This window comes from Ursus maritimus, unplaced genomic scaffold, assembly GCF_017311325.1.
Source record: "Ursus maritimus isolate PB19 unplaced genomic scaffold, ASM1731132v1 scaffold_6, whole genome shotgun sequence".
NCBI classification, from domain to species: Eukaryota; Metazoa; Chordata; class Mammalia; order Carnivora; family Ursidae; genus Ursus; species Ursus maritimus.
The window spans coordinates 18,335,553-18,358,604 of NW_024426774.1; the positions used below are offsets into that span (position 1 = coordinate 18,335,553).

Consider the following 23,052-nt stretch of genomic DNA (forward strand, 5'->3'; position numbering starts at 1 on the left):
ATATCTGCTTAGGATCTTATTTAGAGGTGGGTCTAAACTGTGAAACTGGAGGCATTTCAGTTCAGGATCCTTTAACTAGAAGGTCATGTCAATTTTTGGAAAAGTAATAGTAGTGCTTAATTTTCTTTTCTTGTGTAGGGTTTGTGAAACAGGATCTGACAACCAACCTCTTGGTGAGGATCGACAAAGAAATTGTGAATATTTTGTTGACAGCCTTTTTGAGGAGGCTGAGAAGGTTGGTGCCAAATGCATGTCTCCCACTGAACAGAAGAAACAGGTAAATGTCCATAACTTTTTTCTCATACAGTGTTACTCAAAATAGGGACCATATTTTGGATCCATCAGGTCAAAACTGTTTTCATAATAGTATTAAGATATTATTTACCTTTTTCACTGTGTTGATTTTGCACTATTAACTGCAAAAGCGATGGTGGTTAAAACTGCCAGTGCCTTGGGAGGAATGAAGGCAGTGACACCAAACTGTACTAGTAATTGCTGCATATTTTGCTTGCATTTGGTGGGGGGCATGCTGGTTGCTATTAAGAATGTCCTTGATGAAGCCAGTCTTGGGACAGTTTTAGAAAATGTGTGTGAGGAGAGTGCATTGGAAGTAGATGGCTTAAAACCTTGCAAGCCTAAATTTGCCTTTATTCTGCCTTCACACTTGATTGATAGAATGCCGTTCTGGTAACTGAGCCTTTGTTGTGTGTGTGTGTTTTATTTTTTTTTTTTTAATTTTTTTAAGACTTATTTATTTATTAGAGCGCATATGCACGTGTGTGAGCAAGCAGGGCTGGGGGGACTGAGGGAGAGAAAGGGAATCCCAAGCAGACCCAATGCTGAGCAGGGAGCCTGATGCGGGGCCCCGTCTTAGGACCTCAAGATAGGAGATTTGAGCTGAAACCAGCGGTCCGTGGTTAACTGACTGAGCCACCCAGGTGCCCCATGGTATCTGAGCCTTTGTATGTGGCACGTTTTTACTCACTGAAAGCTATTAGAATCTTTAACCCTGTGTTCTTATGGGCCTTGATGGTGGGTCCTTTGTCATTCATTCAATCTAGAAACTCAATGTTTTACCATTCTAGGACATTTTCTTATGTTGTTTCTTTGGTATTTTGCTCTCCTCCATTGCTGGTCTCTCTAGAATCCTTTTTTACTTACATATTGGACCTCTTGGACCAAGTGTCTTAATTTTTTATTGTTCTATTTTCCACCTCTTTGTTATTTTGTTCTATTTTTAATTGGGAACTTTGACCTTATGTTCAGTCTTTTTATTCAATTTCCACTTTTAGTTTCTAAGAGCCGTTTTTTCCCTGATTATTCCCTCCCTTTCAGACATTATATTCTCTCATATGAGTGTGTTATCAATTTCGGATTTTTGTTTTTAAGTTTCTGTCTTTTTTTTTTTTTTAAAGTAGGCTCTGTGCCCAGTGTGGAGCCCAATATGCGGCTTGAACTCACAACCCTGACCTGAAAACCTGAGCTGAGATCAAGAGTCTGGACGTTTAGGGATGCCTGGGTGGCTCAGTGTTTTAAGCATCTGACTGTTGGTTTTGGCTCAGGTCGTGATCTGGGGCACAGAGGTAGGGAATGTTGTGAGATTGAGCCCCTGGTCAGGTTCCACAGTCTGTGTAGAGTCTGCTTAGGACTTCCTCTACCCACCCACCCCACCATGTGCTCATGCATGTACTTTTTCCCTCTCAAATAAATAAATCTGAAAAAAAAAAAAGTTAAGAATCAGACACTTAACCAGCTGAGCCACCCAGGTGCCCCTGTTTTTCAGTTTCGTCTGTTTTCCTCAGTGTCTTTATGAAGGAATAACTCTTTTCCTATTTGTTTTGTTCTCATCTTTTACGTGAGTACCCTCAGAGCAGAAACTTGGTTATAGGTATAAAAGGGCAGTAAAATTTAGTGGTTAAGAGTGTGGATTCAAGGGGTGTCTGGGTGGCTCAGTGGCTTAAATGTCCTACTCTTGATCTCAGCTCAGGTCTTCATCTCAGGGTTGTGAGTTCAAGCCTCACATTGGGCTCCATGCTGTGCATGGAGCCTCCTGTTCTGTTCTGTTTTGTTTTGTTTTGTTTTGTTTTAAGATTTTATTTGAGAAGAGAGGGAGAGGTAGAATCTGAAGCAGATTCCGCACTGACCATAGAGCCCAATGTGGGGCTTGATCCCACAGCCATGAGATCATGACTTAAAAAAAAAAAAAAGCCATGGGTTCAAGCCCCAGCTCCACCACTACTGACTTTGTGACTTCGGACAATTTAATCAATCTTCTGTGTTTCCGTTTCTCTCTATATATAAAGGGATAGTAATACCTACCTGTGTAGATTTTGGGAGGAGTAAATAAATTTATATATGGAAAGTGCTTTAACCAGGATTTGTTACATACTAAGTAATAGGTAGGTAGATGTGCTAATAATATACTCTTATCATTATTATGATTATTTTCCCTAACATCTTAATGGAGTGTTTGTTACTTAATAGGTACTCAATAAACGTATATTGAATGAATAAGTGATTGAATGCTAGAGATAAAGGAGAGGCTCTACTAGTCTGATACCTTCCTTCCTTCCTGTATTAATTTATTTATTTAAGAGAGAGAACACGTGGTTGGGGGAGAGGAACAAGCAGACTCCCTGCTGAGCAGGGAGCCAGACACAGGGCTCCATCCCAGGACGCTGAAATCGTGACCTGAGCTGAAGTCAAATGCTCAGCCAACTGAGCCACCCAGGGGCCCCTGGTCTGATACCTTCTTAAACAGCTTTTTAATCAGTCCTGCGTCTAATCTGAAGTAGCTCTGAATTAAGTAAACTCTGTGCCAACATTCAAATTCAAATTCGAATTCAAAACCCCAAGATCAAGAGTTTCATGCTCTAATGACTGAACCAGCCAGGGACCTCATATACGTTATTTTTTGATATTTTATATGTGAAGTTTGCTCTTAAGAACGATACAATAAATTTTGCAGAGGGCTTGGGGGGGATTGGCAGAAGGTGGTGAAAACGTACAAACTTTCAATTATAAGGTAAATAACTACTGGGGATATAACGCACAATGTGATGACTGTAGTTAACACCGCTCTGTGATACATAGGAAAATTAAGAGAGTAAATACTTGAAGTTCTCATTACAAGGAGAGAATTCTTTTTTCTTCTTTTTTCATTTTATCTATATAAGATGATGGATATGAGCTGAACCTATTGTGGTAGTCATTTCATCATATATGTAAATCAAACCATAATGCTGTATGCATTAAGCTTATATAGAGATGTTTGTGTTTCTCAGTAAAACTGGAAAAAAAATTGTAGTTGTGTTTTGTAATAGATGTTGACTAAACTTACTGTGGTAATCATCTTGCAGTACATGCATATGTGAAATCATTATGTTGTACACCTAAAACTAATAACAGTGTTATATGTCAGTTATGTCTCAGTTTTTAAAAAGGAACGATACATAAAATATATACAATAGAGGAAGTTTTCAGACTTCTTACAATGCATTTTTTGTTTCTTACTACTTTGCAGGTCGATGTAAGTATAAAATTATGGAAAAATGGATTCACAGTCAATGATGATTTCAGAAGTTACTCTGATGGTGCAAGTCAGCAGTTTCTGAACTCCATCAAAAAAGGGTAAGCAGTCTTTGTAAATAGAAGGATTATTTTAGGTATGTTTCATTTGGAAGAATCCATGTTATTGAATATAACTGTAGTTGGCACGAATCCCAGAAGCAGTATAAAAATATGCATAAATTTCATTATGTAAATATTAAAAACTTACATATACCAGAAGACACTAACAGTCAGAAGACAAGTGCCGGACTGGGGACACTTGTTACATGTATGAAATACAAATGGAATATATACACAATTCTCACAAATCAGTAAGAAATAAATAGAAGGGATATTTTATATATTTGTACCATTTTATCTACTTAATAACAGAATAGCAAGCATTTGGTAAAATGAATGATATTTGTATATTAACATGGAAAGATTCCTGTGGCATATCGTTTTTAAAAAGCAGTTTGCAGAATACTGAATAGTGTGTATAGATGAGTACCATTTGTGGAAAAAATAAAATAATTACATGGAGTTTTACTATATGTATAGAGAAAAATCTAGGAGTTGCAACATGAAAGTTTTGTGGGTTTTTGTTTTGTTTCTTTTTAGGTAAGCTTTAGGCTCAGCATGGGGCTTATTAAACTCATGATCCCAAGATCAAGAAGAGTTCCATGCTGGGGGTGCCTGGCTGGCTCAGTCGGTGGCACATGCGACTCTTGATCTTGGGGTTGAGAGCCCAAGAGGTTGTGAGTTGGAGCCCCATGTTGGGTGTAGAGATTACTTAAAAAAAAAAGTCATGTACTCTACCAACTGAGCCAGTCAGGTGCCCCAGTTTTTTATTAAAGTGAGAGTTGGATTAGTAAGGACAGTCACTTTCGAAGTTGACTTGTGTTTACATTTTTTGTTTTATTTATTACTATTTTTTAAAGATTTTTATTTATTTATTTATTTGACAGAAAGAGAGAGAACACAAGCAGGGGGAGCGGCAGGCAGAGGGAGAAGGAGAAGCTTCCCACTGAGCAGGGAACCTGATGCAGGACTCAATCCCAAGACCCTGGGATCATGACCTGAGCCAAAGGCAGACGCTTAGCACACTGAGCCAATTAATATTATTTTTTGGTGTCCCTATTAATATTATTTTTTTTAAAGATTTATTTATTTTTAGAAGGAGTGAGCTGTGTGCACACAGAGAGGGGTAGAGGGAGAGGGAGAGAAGCAGACTCCCTCCTGAGTGCAGAGCCCCATGCAGACAGAGATTCCCACGACCCTGAGGTCATGACCTGAGCCAAAATCAAGAGTCTAGTGCTTAACCATGTGAGCCATCCAGGCACCCCTATTATTATTTTTTAAAGATTTACGTAGGGGCGCCTGTGGGGGCTCAGGTGGTTAAACGTCTGCTTTCAGCTCAGGTCATGAACCCAGGGTCCTGGGATCCAGCCCCACATTGGTCTCCCTACTCAGTGGGGAGCCTGCTTCTCTCCTTCTCTCTCCTGCTGCTCCCCCTGCTTGTGCTCTCTCACTGTGTCAAATAAATAAATAAAATCTTAAAAAAAAATAAAGATTTATTTGAGAGAGAGAGCTCGCGGGCAGGCAAGCGGGGGAGGGGCAGAGGGCGAGAATGTCCAAGTAGGCTCCCTGCTGAGCGGGGAGTGCAGCACAGCTGGATCCCAGGAGCCATGAGATCAGGACCTGAGCCAAATCCAGGAGTAGGTCGCTTAACGGATTGAGCCACTCAGGCATTCCGTCTTTTTTTTGTTTAGAACAAGCATGTAGTATTCTCCTTTTTTATAATTATTTAATTAATTAGTCAGAGAGAGAGCATAAGCAGCAGATGGAGTGCAGGGGGGGGCTCCCCTCTGAGCAAGGAGCCCAGTGTGAGGCTTTATCCCAGGACCCTGGGATCATGACCTGGGCCAAAGGCAGCTGCTTAACCCACTGAGCCACCCAGGAGTCCTGAGCCTACGACTCTTGATCTCAAGGTTGTGTGTTTGAGCTCCACTTGGGTATAGAGATTATTTAAAAATAAAATCTTCAAAAAAATTGCATTTAGTTTTTTATTGTAAAGATTATATGCCTCTTATTTCTATATATTTTTCAATTCTGTTTGCATATTCAGAGTAAGTTTCAGAGAAGGAAGAAACATTGGGAGCTTTATCACTTTGTTTGTTTTCCCTCCAAGGGAATTACCTTTGGAATTACAGGGAATTTTTGATAAAGAGGAGGTGGATGTTAAAGTTGAGGACAAAAAAAATGAAGTATGTATGTCAACGAAGCCTGTGTTCCAGCCCTTCTCAGGACAGGGTCACAGACTGGGAAGGTGAGTAGACTCATGATACGTGCTTTCCACGTAACAGGCTTGACTGATACTCAGTTTATCGTTATTTTATGATACAGACCAGCTCTATAGAGCTTATCATTTCTCTCACTGGAAGTGATATTTTTCATGTTAACTTTTACGAGGACTCCTAAGTTCTATTTACCTTAGTGTAAATTAACATATGCTGGCAGTACACTAAAAAATCATGGAGGCTTTTTGGATTTTACCAAATTAAAGGACCTGGATTATTGAGGACGTTAGGCAGAATTGATGGGTAAATCATTTTTGTCCTTTGCACCTACCACTTGAGCATTGCCATTAATGTTACAGAATACATATGCTAGCTTTTGAGGATAGGGTTCCATTTTATAGTTACCAGTGCCTTCAACATTATGTTCTGTGATAAGTATCTGAATTTTGCAGTAATAAAAATGAAAAAATGCATGATAAAATCAGTACCCCTATCAGAGCCTTTAATTGTCAGATTTTGCATCTTCATCATGTGTAACTATGCTTTATGACAGTATAAAAGAGGTCAGATATGTGGTCATTTTTATGAATTCTCATAAATTATCAGTATTGATAAAGTTATCTGCATATTCATCCACACATATAAAAATACTCAGGTGTCACTTTGAGAATGATCAGGAAATACTTTGCTTCCTTTTTTTTCCCCTTTATAATCCAAGGACTAATTTCTCTGGAGAACTTACCTTTTTTTTTTTTAAGTTTTTATTTATTCATTTATTTAAGTAATCTTGACACCCAGCATGGGGCTCAAACTCATGATCCTTGGATCGAGTCCAGTTGCAAACTCTTCTGACTGAGCCAGCCAGGCACACCCCTTTTGTTTTTTGTTTTGTTTTTTTGGTTGGTTTGGTTTTTTTTTTGAGAATTTATCATTTCTTACAGAAATTTTAACCTGGGGAGTAGTAGATAAAGGTTAAGTCTATAAATCTTTCAACTCTATAAAATTGTCAGTTCTATAAGACACTATTTAAATAATTACAGTATTTTACGTAACATTCTACAGTCTTACAAATTACTTGGATATGCATAATTTCATTAGGAATCTACTTTCATCATATATGATGGACATAAGTGATGTTAGTATTTTTATGTTATTATTCCAAAAACGGCTGTGGTTTGCTAAAATCTTTCTAAAAGGTATACTTAATGTAAAAGTTGTATAGTATTTGTTCAGTGATTAAGTTCTACTTAATGAACAGCATGCATCTGACTTTGTTGTCTGGCTTTTCTTAGTGCCACACCAAAAATTGTTTCTAAGGCAAAGAGTATTGAAGTTGAGAATAAAAATAATTTGTCTGTTGTTCAACTAAACAATCTGGAACCCATCACTAATGTACAGATCTGGTTAGCCAATGGAAAAAGGATTGTCCAGAAATTTAACATTTCTCATAGGTGAGTCTTCCATTTCATTATTTGTCTGAATTTTTTCATGTTTAAATTTCTTTTCAGTTCAGTTGGCAGTTTTTAAGAACTAACCAAGGATCTTACCAGTTCTCTAAACATAATATATCATGACAGTAGAAATTTTTGGACATTAACGAAGTACTTTCAATTTGTTTTATAGGTTATCATTTTTATTATTTGACTGGTTTTCCTGTATGTATAACTAGATATGTAATTTTTATGTCTTTTAAGATTATTTATTCATTTCATGGAGGGGAAGGGCAGAGGGAGAGGAAGAGAGAGAATCTCAGGCAGACTCCTTCCTGAGTTTGAAGCCCAGCACAGGGTTCTGTCTCACAACCCTGAGATCATGACCCAAGCCGAAATCAAGAATTGAACACTTGGGGCACCTGGGTGGCTCAGTTGGTTAAGCATCTGCCTTCGGCTCAGGTCAGGATACCAGGGTCCTGGGATTGAGCCTGGCATCGGGTTCCCTGCTCCACAGGGAGCCTGCTTCTCGGTCTCCCTCTGCTTGCCACTCCCCCTGCTTGTGCTCGTGTGCGCTCTCTCTCTGTCAAATAAAAATCTTAAAAACAAACAAAAAAATAGTTGAACACTCAACCCAGGTGCCCACTAGATAGGTAATTTTTATTTTGTTTTTTAAAGATGTTATTTATTTATTTGAGAGAGCATGCACACAAGGAGGGGGAGAAGCAGACTCCCCACTGAGCAGAGAGCCTGACGTGGGGCTTGATCCCGGGACCCCAAGTTCATGACCTGAGCCGAAGGCAGACACTTAACCAACTGAGCCATCTAGGTGCCCTGAGAGAGAGAGAATCTTAAGACATATTAAAAATTATTATTTTAAAATTTAAAATTTAAAATCTAGGGGCACCTCTAGTTATGTAATTTCTGCTCCTCCCTCTGCCCCTCCCCCTGCTCATGCTCTCTCTCTCAAATAAATAAATACAAATCTTTATTGTATTATTATTATTTATTTATTGGACAGAGAGCGACACAGCAAGAGAGGGAACACCAGCAGGGGAGTGGGAGAGAGAGAAGCAGGCTTCCCTGCTGAGCAGGGAGCCCTATGCGGGGCTCGATCCCAGGACCCCGAGATAATGACCTGAACCAAAGGCAGACTCTTAACGGCTGAGCCACCCAGGCACCCCTAAATAAAATCTTTTAAAAAAATAGTAAAATTACATATCTAGGGGGCACCTGGGTGGCTCAGTCAGTTAAGCATCTGCCTTTGGCTCAGGTCATGATCTTGGGGTCCTGGGATCGAGCCCCACCTCAGGCTCCCTGCACAGCGGGGAGTTTGCTTCTCCCTCTGCCCCTCTCCGTACTCGTGCTCCTTCTCTCTGCCTTTCTCTCAAATAAATAAATAAAATCTTAAAAAAAATTCTCTCTCTTCCCCCCTTTCCCTCTGTCCCTCCCCACCCTCTCCATCTTTAAAACACATATACACATACACACATACACACACACACACACACACACACACAAGCTCAGAATATATACCAGTATTCCTTAGGTACCTTTCCCTGATCATAATCTCTTTCTTTTGTTCAAGAGATACTGTATTCTGGATTTGTGTTAATCATTTTCTACTTTTATTCATAGTTTTATCAAGTACATATGTATCTTAAAAAAATACTAAGCTGTTTTGCTCATTTTCAAATAATTTAAATTTTAAAGCAATCATCAATAGAGGCTACTGGGTGGCTCAGTCAGTTAAGTATCTGGCTTTTGGTTTCTGCTTGGTCATGGTTTCAGGGTCATGAGATTGAGCCCCTGGTCGTCCCCATGCTCAGAATCTAGTCTGCTTGAGATTCTTTTCCCCTCCCTCTCCTTCTCCTCCTCCTTCCCTTCGGTTCCTCCTCCCACCCCGCTCCCACTCTCTCTGAAATAAATAAATCTTAAAAAAAAATCATAAACATAATGAAAAGTCTTAAGAACACTATAAAGAATTTTTTCCCTCGCCATTCGGGAATAAGTTGCCAATCCAATGACCCATCATCCAAAATACTTTAGTGTGTTTGTATTTCCTACAGAGACATCATCATGGCCATATAACCACAATTCAGCCATCTGGGAATTTAACATTGATACACTTCTATCAGCTAATATTTGGGCCCTATTCAAAGTTTGCCATTTAATCTGATATCATCCTTTTTACCCAAAGGTCATTCAGAATCACACATTGCATTTAGGTGTCATGTCTCAATTTGAAATAATAGTTCCTCAGGCTTTTTCTAAGAAACCCTTGTTCTTTCTCATGGACAATGGTATTGAGAAACCTGGATCTGGGTAGTAGGTATGCTTACTGCTTGATGCCACCACTCCCAGCCTCTCTGAGTAGAGAGAGCTATAGGTGTATACACACATATATACACATACATACATATCCATCTACATGTGTATTTTCTGTGTCTTTGCATAAGCAAAAGCATGAGTTCACATAAATGTCTCCAGACTCAATACACCACCATAGGGTTTATTCCAGTTTTTCCCTTTCCATATGTATAACTAATTTCTTCCAGAGTGAATAGCCTGGCTCCAATATTTTTTTTTCAGATTTATTTATTTATTTTAGGGGGAGTAGGGGGATGGGCAGAGGGAGAGGGAGAGAAATCCTCAAGCAGACTCGCCACCAAGTGTGGAGCCGATGCAGGGCTTGATCCCAGGACCCCGACCAAGATCATGACCCAAGCCTAAACCAAGAGTCAGATGCTTAGCCAGCTGAGCCACCTAGGCACCCCTCAATTATTCTTAATATGTTTATTGATTGATTAATTCTCTTACATGTAACCAATCTCTTTTTTTTCCCTGTTGCCACCATCCACACATGGAAGACTTCTTCACTCTATTTGGACTTTAACTATCCCGGTTGAGTTCCCATTTCAGTTCCTTTCTCTTCCAGCTGGGTCTCTGACAAATCTCCCCAGGCCACTTCAACACCCCATGCCAATGACCTCTTCACCCTCTCTGGTTCTGACACTCTGTGCTCCCTCTTCTCCTCCATACCTGTTTACTTTCTCCTCAAAGGTTCTTACTTGCTGCAGTTGGCTGCTCCTCTGTAAGAAGGCCTTTCTCTTCTGCTTGAGACAGCCCACTCCAGGCCACTTCTCCTCCTACCCCTCTATTTGGATATATTCCTCACCCTACTTGGCTTCTGACACTCTGTACTGGACAACTTTTTTTTGTGGGACATACTCCTAACCCTGCTTAATGCTCTGACCACCCCTGCCTTACCTCCCCCTACATGGACTCCTCCTTGTGCTTCTCAGGCTCTGACACCATGCAGGTGGGCAGCTTTCCTATACAGATGCCTTCTTAACCCTGCTTAGACTGATTCCCTGTTCTGGGCCACCTCAACTCCCTATCATTTCTGGCTGCCATGTTCTGCTGTACTAATGGCTTTTGGATCAAGCTGTTCAATAAGGAAAAAAAAAGGCTGTTTTGCTTTTTATTTAAACTTGATATGAATGGAATTGTGTTATACTATAACTTTTTTTTTTTTTGAGACTCATCCATGTTGATGTGTGTAGCTGTACCTCATTCATTACTGTACTATAATCCATTATATGGAATCAGCTATCCATTCTCTTTTTATTGGTAATGGTCCGGGTTTATATTTGTTTATGTGGATGTATCAGCATTGCTCAATGAACAGCCAGAAAAACCTCATGGCATGGAATAATATTTCTTATGTGCCAGCTGAAGTGGCTTTGCTGATCTCAGCTGGGCTCATTCATATGTTTGCAGATGATCTAAGCGAGCACTAATTTAAGCTACATGTGTGAGTCTAGGTCTACTCCTGTGTCTCTCATCCTTGAATCAGCAGCCTACTTGTCTGTGTTCTCATAACAGGAGCAGAGGCACAAGCTGGCACTAAACCCATTTACTAGTATCACTCTACTAATATCTCATTGGCTAGAGCAAGTCACATGGCCAAGTCCTGTTTATTGCACTGTTTGTGGAAAAGACTTCTTTCCTGACCCAGTTGCTGTAACATCTTTTTATAAAGCTGATGATCTGTTCTGGGCTTTCCATTCTATTTGAGTGTCCATCTAGCTTTCCTTTTGCCAACTCCACGTTCTCTTAATTACTATTACTTTTTAAGTTACTGCTTTATTTTCTTGCTTATTTTATCAGTTACCGATAGAACTGTCCTAAACTCTACAGCTATAATTGTGGATTTGTCTATTTCTCCTTTCTTTCTGTTAACATTTACTTTACATATGTTAAAGCTCTGTAGTTAGGTCTATACAGAGGCAAAATTGTGTTTTTTTTCTGATTGACCTTTTTAGCACTAAGAAATGTCCCTTTTAATCCCTGATAATTTTGTGTTGAAGTTTACTTTGCCTGATACTAATATAGTCACACAAGTCTCCTTATGAGTAATGCTTGCGAGGTGTCTCTACCTTTCTCTTTCCTTTTAATTTCAGTATATATATATATATATATATGTTTCTGTATATTTAAAGGTATTTCTTATAAATAGTTATTTGAGTATAGTTTCTGTATCTAGGTTAACAGTCTTCTTAGGTTCTTCTTTTGTGTTTTGTTTTTAGCTAGCATCTATTGAATGTTTTCTATGTATTAGGCTCTCTTCAAGGCGTTTCTACTTAATATCATTAGTAAATAGCAAACCACCCTAGACAGCTAGAATCAGAGAGCTGATGATCATAATAATATAAGAAGCATGCGTTTATAATTTTTGTAACAATTTTTTTTTAGAAGAAGGGATGGGGAGGGACTGCGGGAGAGAGAGAGAGAGAGAGAGAGAGAGAATCTTAAGCAGATTCCACACCCAGCATGGAGTTCAACCTCACAACCCTGAGATGATGACCTGAGCCGAAATCAAGAGTCCAGCACTTAACCACCTGGGCCCCCATAATAGAAGAAGCATATGTTTAAATGGTGCCTTAGAATGTTCTTCTGTGACCCAGATTCCTTTCAAATGGGAAGAAGGCAAACTAAACAGGTAGAAAATGGAAGAAGGGATTTGTTATTCCAATCTAAGTTTGTTTCTTTTTAGGGAGATAAAATATTTTAATCTCAACTTCTTTGTCTAGAACAATGCTTCCAACATTTTCAGTAACAGTCACCTAGATTTTTTTTTCTTGAATGACTAAAGCATTTAAAAACCTTTGGCCAACAATATTTATTAAATGATTATTAATCAGGCTTTGTTTTTATTTTTTTAATTTTTAAATTAAAAAAATCTTTAGGATACATCTGTAATTTTATTACAAAACCATTCTTTTGACATTACAGTGAGCAAGATACTGTGAGTGCAGCATAGCATCGCCAATGTAACAATTGCATTCCCTGATTCCTGAACTAAAATTTAAATTACGTTAGATCCGTTACATACTAGTTACCGCAATCATTGATACTGCAAATCCTGACCCATATTCACTTTAGGGAGGAGCTGATGCTAAGGGATTAGAGTAAATGTTGGTAAGACTATAAAAGTTCCTTCATGGGACACTCTGTTTCTCTCTCCCCAAATTACTTTGCTTTAAAATAATCAAATTGCTAGTCTGAATAACAGCAGCACCCAAGCAGCATTGCATTTGGTTCTTAAAAAGCAGTTTGGTGCATGTTTTCTACCTCAGGCAAAGGGAGTGATCACTGTAGTTTGAAACTCCTGCATTAGAGTCTCTTCAAAACTTAAAGCATGCCATCAACTTTTTCTAGATGGTGTTACTGCTGTATGTTTGTTGGTGAGTCACTTCCTGTGCTGTGTTTGCTATGAAGGGATCTTCAGTATATCTCCAGTATTCCTTCCTTAAAGGGTGCTTTTTTTTTTTTTTGGTAGGTTTTCACATAACTCTAATGCTTTATTAAGAGTGTCCTCCTTGGGGGGACTCTGGGTGGCGCAGTTGTTAAGCGTCTGCCTTCGGCTCAGGGCGTGATCCCAGCATTCTGGGATCGAGCCCCACATCAGGCTCTTCTGCTATGAGCCTGCTTCTTCCTCTCCCACTCCCCCTGCTTGTGTTCCCTCTCTCTCACTGGCTGTCTCTGTCAAATAGATAAATAAAATCTTAAAAAAAAAAAAAAAGAAAGAAAGAAGAGTGTCCTCCTTGGGGTGGCAGGCTGGCTCATTTGGTGGAGCGTGCTTCTCTTGATCTCAGGGTTGTGAGTTCAAGCCCCGCGCTGGGTGTAGAGATTACTTCAAAATCTTTAAATTAGAGAGAATGTCTTCCTTGTTGTCACATTGGTTTTCTAGCATGTCTTTATAGATGTCCACGAGAAAGGCAGTTAGGGGTACCTCTGACTTGGTTGTAAATCAAGTAACTGATTAAACAGATGGGAATATTTGGAAAGACCACAGTCCTGTAAAATCCCTTTAAAATAGTTGCATGCACTTTCATTATGTGGTACTAGTTTGATCATCTCCCAGAGTGTACTGGACTTCTCTCTCCAGTCTAACCTCTAGTGTTAGAAATTATGAAATATCTTTGGTTCCAGACAGTTACTTCTCACATCCTCCTTAAGAAATTGGTCTACATATTGCAGCTCATTATCCCAAAGTTTAAATTCCTGAATAACCCATTGTTGATGTGGCCTGCTCTAATAATTCTTTTTTTGTTGTTGTTAAAGATTTTATTTATTTATTCGACAGAGATAGAGACAGCCAGCGAGAGAGGGAACACAAGCAGGGGGAGCGGGAGAGGAAGAAGCAGGCTCCTAGCGGAGGAGCCTGATGTGGGGCTCGATCCCATAACGCCGGGATCACGCCCTGAGCCGAAGGCAGACGCTTAACCGCTGTGCCACCCAGGGCCCCAAGGCTCTAATAATTCTTTGCATCCTGATCAGGAGTATCAGCAACAAACTCAGGGTCCTCAGATGGATCTTTTAGCCATTCCGCTAATACCTGTGGTGCTAAACTCCATAGTTTTTGGTCTGTTCCTCAAGTATTGGAGTGACGTAGTTCATTTCCTCATGTCAGTCATTTTGAGGTGCCTTTAAGAAAACTTTCTGAAGATGCTACATTGTATAATTGGCTGCATTTAACTCAGTAGCATCTCTGGTTAGTTTAAAAGCTCATTCACTTCTGGGGTGTCTACATGGCTCAGTCAGTTAAGCGTCCAACTTTTGATTTCGACTCAGGTCATGATCTTGGGTGGTGGTGTGGAGCCCCGCATAGGGCTCTGTGCTGAGTGCAGAGTCTGCTGGAGAGTCTCTGTCTTCCTCCCCGTCCCCCGCCCTGCTTTTGTCCACATGTGCGCTCGCATGCTTGCACACACTCTGTCTCAAGTGAATAAATAAATCTAAAAAAAAAATAAATGCTCATTCACTTCTTTCATCATACTGCAGAACAGCCCAGAAATAATCAAATCTAAATTTTCCACTGTAAATGATCTGGACCCCTGAATTGAGGCCATCATTCTGCTCTGTCCAGGCTCAGGAACCCACCATCCATAGGGGCGCCATTGCTTTTCTGCGCTCAGCTGCCATAGCTTCTTCCTGCTGCTGGGGCAGTGACGGCTCTGGCTAACTGGGCTTGCTGCCCTGCGCAGCCTCCCCAAGCCCCTCGATGGTCGCCATCTCGCCTTAGTCCACAGCAGAGGTGGCCCAGGCTTTGTTTTTTATTTTTATTTAAAAAAAAAAGTTTTAAGTTAATTTTTTTTTTTTAGTAATCTCTACACTCTATGCGGGGCTTGAACTCATAACCCTGAGATCAAGAGTCGCATGCTTATCTGACTTAACCAGCCAGGCACTACCCCCCCAAGCTTTGTTTTTAAATTGGAATGTTTAGTCCACTTTTCACAGTGATATATAATATCCTGAACTAGTTGGCTTTAAGGCCACCATCTTGCTGTTTGTTTTCTCTTTACCCCATGTCTTTTTATCTTTTTATTCTTTTTTTTTTGAAGATTTTATTTATTTATTTGACAGAGCACGCTTATGTGCATACAACAAGCAGGCTGAGTGGCAGGCAGAGGGGAGACAGAGAAGCAGACTCCCCACTGAGCACAGAACCCTATGCAGGGCTTGATCCAGGAGCCTGAGATTATAACTTTAGCCGAAGGCGGACGCTTAACCAACTGAGCCACCCAGGCGCCCTGTTCTCCCCCCCCCCCACCCAAGGTTTGTTTATTCTATTTTAGAGAGAGAGCATGAGAGGGAGAGGGAAAGAGAATCCCAAGCTGACTCTGTGCTGATCATGGAGCCTCACACAGGGCTCTGTTTCACAACTCTGAGATCATGACCCTAGCAGAAACCTAGAGTCAGATCCCCAAATGACTGCAACACCCAGGTGCCCCTATTTTTTTCTTTCTTTCTTTTTTTTTTTTTTTAAGATTTGCTTATTTATTTGGGAGTGGGGGAAAGGGCAGAGGGAAAGGGAGAGACAATCCTAAGCAGACTCCCTACTGATCGCAGAGCCGCACTTGGGAAACCAAAAGTTGGACACTTAACTGACTGTACCACCCAGGCACCCCTTTTTATCCTTTATTAGTCCTTTCTTGCCCCCTTTTGAGCTTAATGTGTACTTATTATTTTTATCCTCTTACAGCTTTTTAGATGTGCATTTTTTTTATTCTCTTAATGGCAACATAGGAGATCACAGTACACATTTAAAAAAAAATTTTTTTTTTTAAAGATTTTATTTATTTATTCGACAGAGATAGAGACAGCCAGCGCGAGAGGGAACACAAGCAGGGGGAGCGGGAGAGGAAGAAGCAGGCTCATAGCGGAGGAGCGTGATGTGGGGCTCGATCCCATAACGCCGGGATCATGCCCTGAGCCGAAGGCAGACGTTTAACCACTGTGCCACCCAGGCGCCCCACATTTAAAAATTTTTAACACATGGTTCCTTTAATCTTTATTGTTTTCTTTTTATATTTGTATTGTTTGCTGTTAGCTTTACCCTTTTGTTATCCCAACTTTTGGTACCCAAGTAATACATGAGACTATATGTCCTAGACTTTTTTGGCAACTCACACCGGTTTAATAGAGTGGCAATTAATGAATTTTAGTGAATTGATTGGGAGAGTTCTGCTTTTCGTGATATGGCATATTTCATTTATTCTGAGTTATACATTTTTTCACATTTTAGCCTCTCTGAAATGAGGGTTTGTCCTAAAAATCCGTGGTTGTTGGCCACATGGCAATCATTATATAATTATCTTTGCCTTAGCATCTGCCTCAAAGCACGGTAGAGCAAGTGTCAGCCGAACAAAAGCCTCTCAGAGATCATAGTCTTGTATATCACCAACACCTGGTAATACACAGGGCTGGGATTATGTGGAAAAATATGTACTGGGGTGCATGGATGGCTCAGTCGGTTAAGCGTCTGCCTTCGGCTAAGGTCATGATCCCAGGATTCTGGGATCTAGTCCCACATCGGGCCCCCTACTCAGCGGGGAGCCTGCTTCTCCCTCTCCCCCTGCTCATGCTCACTCTGTCTCTGTCTCTCTCTCTCAAATAAACACAATCTTAAAAAAAAAAAAAAAAGAAAGAAAAAGAAAAGTATTTATCAAATAATGACTGAATCAAAAGTGATTCAAAGGATCTGCATCTGAACAATGTTCAGGTATTAGGAATGGCTTAACCATTTTATTCTAATAGAAGCACATGCTTGATTTGAGAAATGTTTACATGAAATTTAAGTTAACTGTGCTTTCAATAAATATAAAAATTCTCTAAGTGTTAAGAAAATACTTTGTCAGAATCTGGATTTTTTTTTTAGCTACACATAAAATGACGTGTCTTAAAAATCAGTGGTATCCTAGTTGTACTGAGCTCTGTATGTGTTCTCTGTAAATACACACACATGGATTTAGGTGAACTTAACTTTGAGCTACCTCCAAAATGGCAGTTATTGTATTACACTGTAGTGTTAATTATACTAACTGAAATTCTACACTGAGTTAAGAATTTTCCTAATTGTGTTTGAAATACAGCATGACCTGGTATTTAAGAGATACAGATTGTATCTGTATAATATTACTAGTGTGACCATATTTGATCCATTCAGAGCCAGATATAGATATATAAACTTTCTGTTATAGGAACTTTCAGATACACATACACCCAGACAAAGAGAAGATACAGTGATCCCTCACTCAGTTCCACTGAACTGTTTTCAAGGAAATCCTAGACTTTTAGTTTCCTATGTGAATATTTAAATATATAACTCTAAAAGAGAAGTACTCTACAAAAACATAACCATAAGATTATATAAGACTGATGAATCACGGAACTCTACCTCTGAAACTAATAATATATATTAATTAAATTTAAATTTAAAACAAAATAAAAATGTAACCATAATATCCTTGTCACACGGAAAAGATAATTAATGGTAATTCCTTACTATCCAGGGTCAGTCTTTAAAAAGATAGCCCAAATGATCAGTTCTAGCATCATAATTGGACTGTTCTGTGTATTAACATAGCTAGATAGACATCTTCAAGTTATTACCTTAAATTAATTCAGGTTTTCATAAAATTATATTAATAGTTTGTGCTATTTTACAGGATAAGCCACATCAAAGACTTCATCGAAAAATACCAAGGATCTCAAAGAAGTCCTCCCTTTTCCCTGGCCACAGCTCTTCCTTTCCTCAAATTGCTAGATGAAACACTCACATTGGAAGAAGCAGATTTACAGAATGCTGTAATCATTCAGAGACTCCAAAAAACTGCTGAACCTTTTAGGGAACTTTCATAACATTGATTTTTGATACACTAAGTGGAAAGTTTGCAGAGAAATGATGGTCGTAAATGAACATGCAAACCAAAATGAGGGAAAAGAAGTCAGATTCGCTGGACTTCTGTTTCGAGCACTATTTAACTCCCTTCTGATAAGATTTTTAAATAAGTACAAGATAGGAAAGTGAACTATGACTGGAAACTATATTCAATGCACTTTTTCCAAAAGGCTACTCAGAAAACTACACTTATTTTCAAATACCAGTTATTCAACAATAAGATATTAAATCACTATATCATATAGAATCTTAATGTGATTTAAATTAGCAAATGTATTCACAGCATCATTCATTCAAATATTCCCAACCAGCAGTGGTTTGTTTAGATGTTAGCTATCTCAGATTTTTTAAATAGCAATATATTAAGAAAATCATACATGGCAGATTAAAAACATCAAAGTAATTATTTTACATCTGAGATACAGTCAGAAGGCTAGAAGGAACTGCTTTCACCACAGCTATGCCTAAATCTCAAAGTGTTCACAATTTTTATTTTCTAATGGCAAGATAGACTCATATTAATTTGGCACAGTATCTAAAATGTATTTTAGGAATAAAATTGTGCAGCTTAGTATGATGTCAATCTGCCTACTCACATTTTGACATTTTCAAGGAGTGTAATTTTTAAAACTGTCTTTCTATCCAGGAACCCTAGTTCATCCCTTGTTTTAATTTCTTCTGAAAATGAGGGATTTGGTTTTAGCTAACATTTTTGAGTAAGCCTTTCATTTGCTACCACTCACTTAGAATCTAATGCTTGTGTTGGCACATTGCTAATTAATATTTTTTAAATGCGTCACATAAGTATGGTTTTTCTATTCCATATATCAGAGTCAACCTAGGTATACATTAAAGGATTATTTATTACATTCTGATGCCACCAAGGAAAATATGTTTTGTATTTTAGTCTTTTAACTCAAACTGGATCGACTTCTATATTTCACTGTCAGATTGAATTCCCTTGCCTTAAGTCTAAGAAGCTTTTTTTTTTTTTTTTTTTGCTAATTATCTGTTGAATCTTATTTAAAGCAAAATTTACATCAAATGTGCCAAGGAACTAAGTAGCCATACCTATCAGTAGTAATGTTCATAGGGCACCAGGTGTCTGCTGGAAAGAGCAGATCTCAAACTTTTTGGTCTCAAGACCTTTTGTTTATGTGGGTTATATATATGATATTGAAAATAAAAAACTATAAAATATTCATTAAAAATAAGCACATGTTAATATAAACCACATTTTAATGAAAATGCATTTTCTAAAAAAAATTGAGTGAGAATGGCATTATATTCCATTTTTTGCAACTGTCTTTACCGTCTAACTTAAAGAAGACAGATGGAATCTCGTATCTGCTTCCACGTTCAATCTGTTGTGATATTGCGCATCGTGTAGCTTCTAGTAAATGCTACTGTATATTCATGAGAAAATGGGGGGGAAGCAAATAATGTCTTAGTTTGATTATGAAAATAGTTCGACTTTACGGACCTCTTGAAAGAACCATTCTTACAAAACAGTTTACAATGATTCTTAAATCTTAGTGTAAGAATCACTTGGGAAGCATTTCAAAATGTCTGTTCCAGGCATCTACCACACACATTCTGATTCATTGTACCTGGGATGGGTCCCAGATCTCTGCATTTGTAATCTCAAGTGATTTTCAGGTATGTAGTAGAAGAACCAGTGTTGAGGAAATCCTGCACTATGATTCCACCCTAAGAAAATTAACCTGTGTGCTTCACCACGAACAGTGGAAGAAGACTCTCCACCGAAGTGGGACTTCGGGACCTTTAGGTTTTATCCTTTATCTCCCACAATTTGTTCTTAGACTGTTCCCCTTGAACTCTTAATCATGATATAAACCTATACTTCCTTTTCTCTAAGCACAGCTGAGATGAGGCTGGAACATTTCAATGAGAATTTCATTAGAAGTTCAGGAGTAACAGAAGGGAAATACGCATAACTAGTTGACCTGGTTATAAGCTGCATCTTCTGTTTAAGGTCCGTGTTAAGACAGCTTTCTTTTCTAGCTCCCAGCCTTCCACGTGGTAGAGGCCTATCTTTTTATCAGGAAGGGAGGGAAGACAAAGGAGAGCCTTTTCCTTTTGTCATTTACTTTCAGAAATGAACAGATATATAGTAGAAAATACTGTCAGTATGTTTACAGCTGTGGTAGAGCCCTCTCTAGTGAAACAGAATGGCATTCTTATAGTGAGGGAATGGTAAAAATCAGTGAACTCTTTCAGATATAAAAATAAGATGATTGTTAATCTATTTTTCAAGAGTCTGTAAGAAAATGTCTCCTATAGGCCTATCATGAAGCATTGTACAATTTAATTTGCATAATTATAGTCTGTGATTCTCCATATATTTCTATAAAGGGGTTTCTCATTGGAAATATTTTTCTTGTACCTATAAAAAAAAGCCTCCTTTGTGGATTTTCCAGTTTATAATTATTTATCCAGAAGATACATTGGAGGTTTTCTTGTGTGTCCGTGTAGAATATACCCCAGTGAGAAATTCCTGTGGAGAAAGACCCATCATCAGCAATAACCTTCGTTTTTGTAACTGTGAACACCTCCGTTAATGTGAATAATATTCTTAGAGGTTTTCTAAAATGAGAATCATCCGTTAAAGGTTTCTACCTTAAAGTTCAAAATTGTAAAGTTGTTAATTAAATGTGTAGATTACATAAAATATACTGACTTAGAAAATACAAATTGAATTTGGCAAAGGAAGGGAAGGCAAACTTGAAAATAATCAAACATTTTTAGGTGTAAAATACAATTTGACGTACGGTAGTTTCAAAACTCGTCAATCAGTTTCTTTGAAAATCATTGTTAAGGCTGGTACAAGAAGTACATTTCTGGTTTTACAGGTTCTAATTTGATGGTTAAATTATGCAGTATGCAGACTGTAAAACTGGTCTTATTTATTTTATATACTTTTCTCATTCGGGATACTTTTCATTACGTTTTATTGTGTTGAAAATACAGTATTTTGCATCTATTTCAGTGCCTTATTTTGAAAGCAGTTTTTTGCTAACGGTTAACTGTTGTCTTAAGAATGAAATAATTCATTAAAAGGATCTGTGAAATAATCTATAGTTGTTTCTTATACAAGAGTTACATCTGGGTGCATTTGTTATTTTTATTTGGCATTGGCAAAGTCATTCAGTTTGAGAATCAGCATTTATTAGGTGCCTTCTGTTTGCCACGTACTTTAATCAGTGTTACTTTCATGTAATCCTCAGAAATATTAACATGTGATATTTTAATGCTCAGAGGTAGGCTTTTTTTAAAAAAAAAAACATTTGTGTCCTGAGTTGAACTAGCATGAAGGCTCCTTGGTAGGGTTTACTTCTTTGTTCTTTCTCTAAGTACATACCATTTAATTGAGAAATTGCTCATCACACTAAATCTTCAGATAGAAATGGGTAATTCAGTAGACTAATATTTGGCTCTTTGTCATTTGCTTTAAATATTTTTTTCACAGATAATTCCTATTCATTGTAGAAAATTATAAAATGCTGAAATGATCTTTAAATCACCTATTTCACCTTTCAAATAATATAACCACTAGTAACATTTTGGTGTGCATCCTTTCAGGTATTTTTACGTGGATCAGTGTTTTATATTAATTACAAGGCAGGTTCTTGGTTATTGTAATGCTGTTTTATCTGTTGAAGTCTAAGGTATTTGTCTTTAACTAAAAATTACATTCAGAACATGCCATCACTTTAACTAGAATAATAGGTGTTAGGGACAAATGCCTTTTAATTACCTTTTTGTGCAGGGAGGGAAAAAAGATGAAGAGTTGTTTTTTTTTTTTTAAAGATTTTATTTATTTATTCGACAGAGAGAGAGACAGCCAGCGAGAGAGGGAACACAAGCAGGGGGAGTGGGAGAGGAAGAAGCAGGCTCATAGCAGAGGAGCCTGATGTGGGGCTCGATCCCATAATGCCAGGATCACGCCCTGAGCCGAAGGCAGACGCTTAACCGCTGCGCCACCCAGGCGCCCCGAAGAGTTTCTTTTTTTACTTCCTTTTTTCAAAATTAAAATTGTGGTTGTGTATGCGCCAAGTACAAATATTGGGAACGAAGTGCTTCCAGACCTAAAAATGGTATAAAATGATGTATGTGAAAGTAGATTATCCAAAGAAACTTCAGCTTGAGTTTAAGTTTCCAAGGAATTAAATGCATTATCTCATTATCCTTCCACTGTTGATAAGGCTGCAACCAAGAAAACAGAAGGTACGCATTTTGTAGGTTAAAGAATTGAGGTGTATTTGCAGGATATACAAATACTGAATCATTACTTTGTACACCTGAAACTAGTATACTGTTAAATGTCAATTATACCTCTAGAAAAAAGAATTGAGGCATAGGAAAGGAATTATTTATTTAGACTGGGTAGCATGTATACTTGATTATATTTAGCTGTGACAAAAAAATCTAAAATAATAGTGACTTACAGAACAAAATTTAATTTTTTTCCATGTGAAAGTCTAGAGGGAAGCAATTCAGGACTGGTCAGCTTCATAAAACTTGAGACTTGTGTTGTTAATCTGGCAACACCAGCACTTAACCCCAGACCACAAGAGAGCTGCTCTAGCACCACTCACGTCTGCATTCCATCCAGTGGGAAGAAGCACACACTTTTCCTTTTAAGAACAGGGAAAAAAAAACCCAACCCAACTTTATTGGGATATAAATCACACACCTCACCATTCACCCAATTAAAGTGTACAATTCAGTGGCTTTTAGCATAAGCACAGGATTGTGCAACTATCACCACAATCTAATTTTAGACTATTTTCATCCTGTCTTCAACCGGGTACTCCTTAGCCATTCTCTACCCAAAGTCCTAGGCAACCACAAACCTATTCCGTCTGCAGATTTACCTCTACTGGAGATGGCATATAAATGGAATCATACAATATATGGTTTTTGCATCTTTTCATTTAAGGTTTCCAAAGTTCATCCATGTTCTCTTTATTGCGGAGTAACAGTCCATTGTGTGGATGTATCC

The 23,052-nt window shown here is 38.4% G+C and overlaps 1 protein-coding gene across 4 annotated transcripts in view; it reads left to right on the forward strand.

Moving 5' to 3' along the window:
• UBXN2A (UBX domain protein 2A) overlaps nt 1–21,123 on the forward strand; it is a 44,525-nt gene extending 23,402 nt beyond the window's left edge. For 3 of the 4 annotated variants that reach the window (XM_040622945.1, XM_040622944.1, XM_040622946.1), the window contains exons 3-7: nt 139–277; nt 3,524–3,630; nt 5,741–5,878; nt 7,142–7,300; nt 17,794–21,123. In XM_040622945.1, the coding sequence (XP_040478879.1) occupies nt 139–277; nt 3,524–3,630; nt 5,741–5,878; nt 7,142–7,300; nt 17,794–17,986 (736 nt within the window). In that variant the 3' untranslated portion in view covers nt 17,987–21,123. The remainder of the gene's footprint in view (nt 1–138; nt 278–3,523; nt 3,631–5,740; nt 5,879–7,141; nt 7,301–17,793) is intronic. The other variant, XM_040622947.1, reaches the window with a different exon arrangement.
• The last annotated feature ends 1,929 nt before the right edge of the window (nt 21,124–23,052 follow it).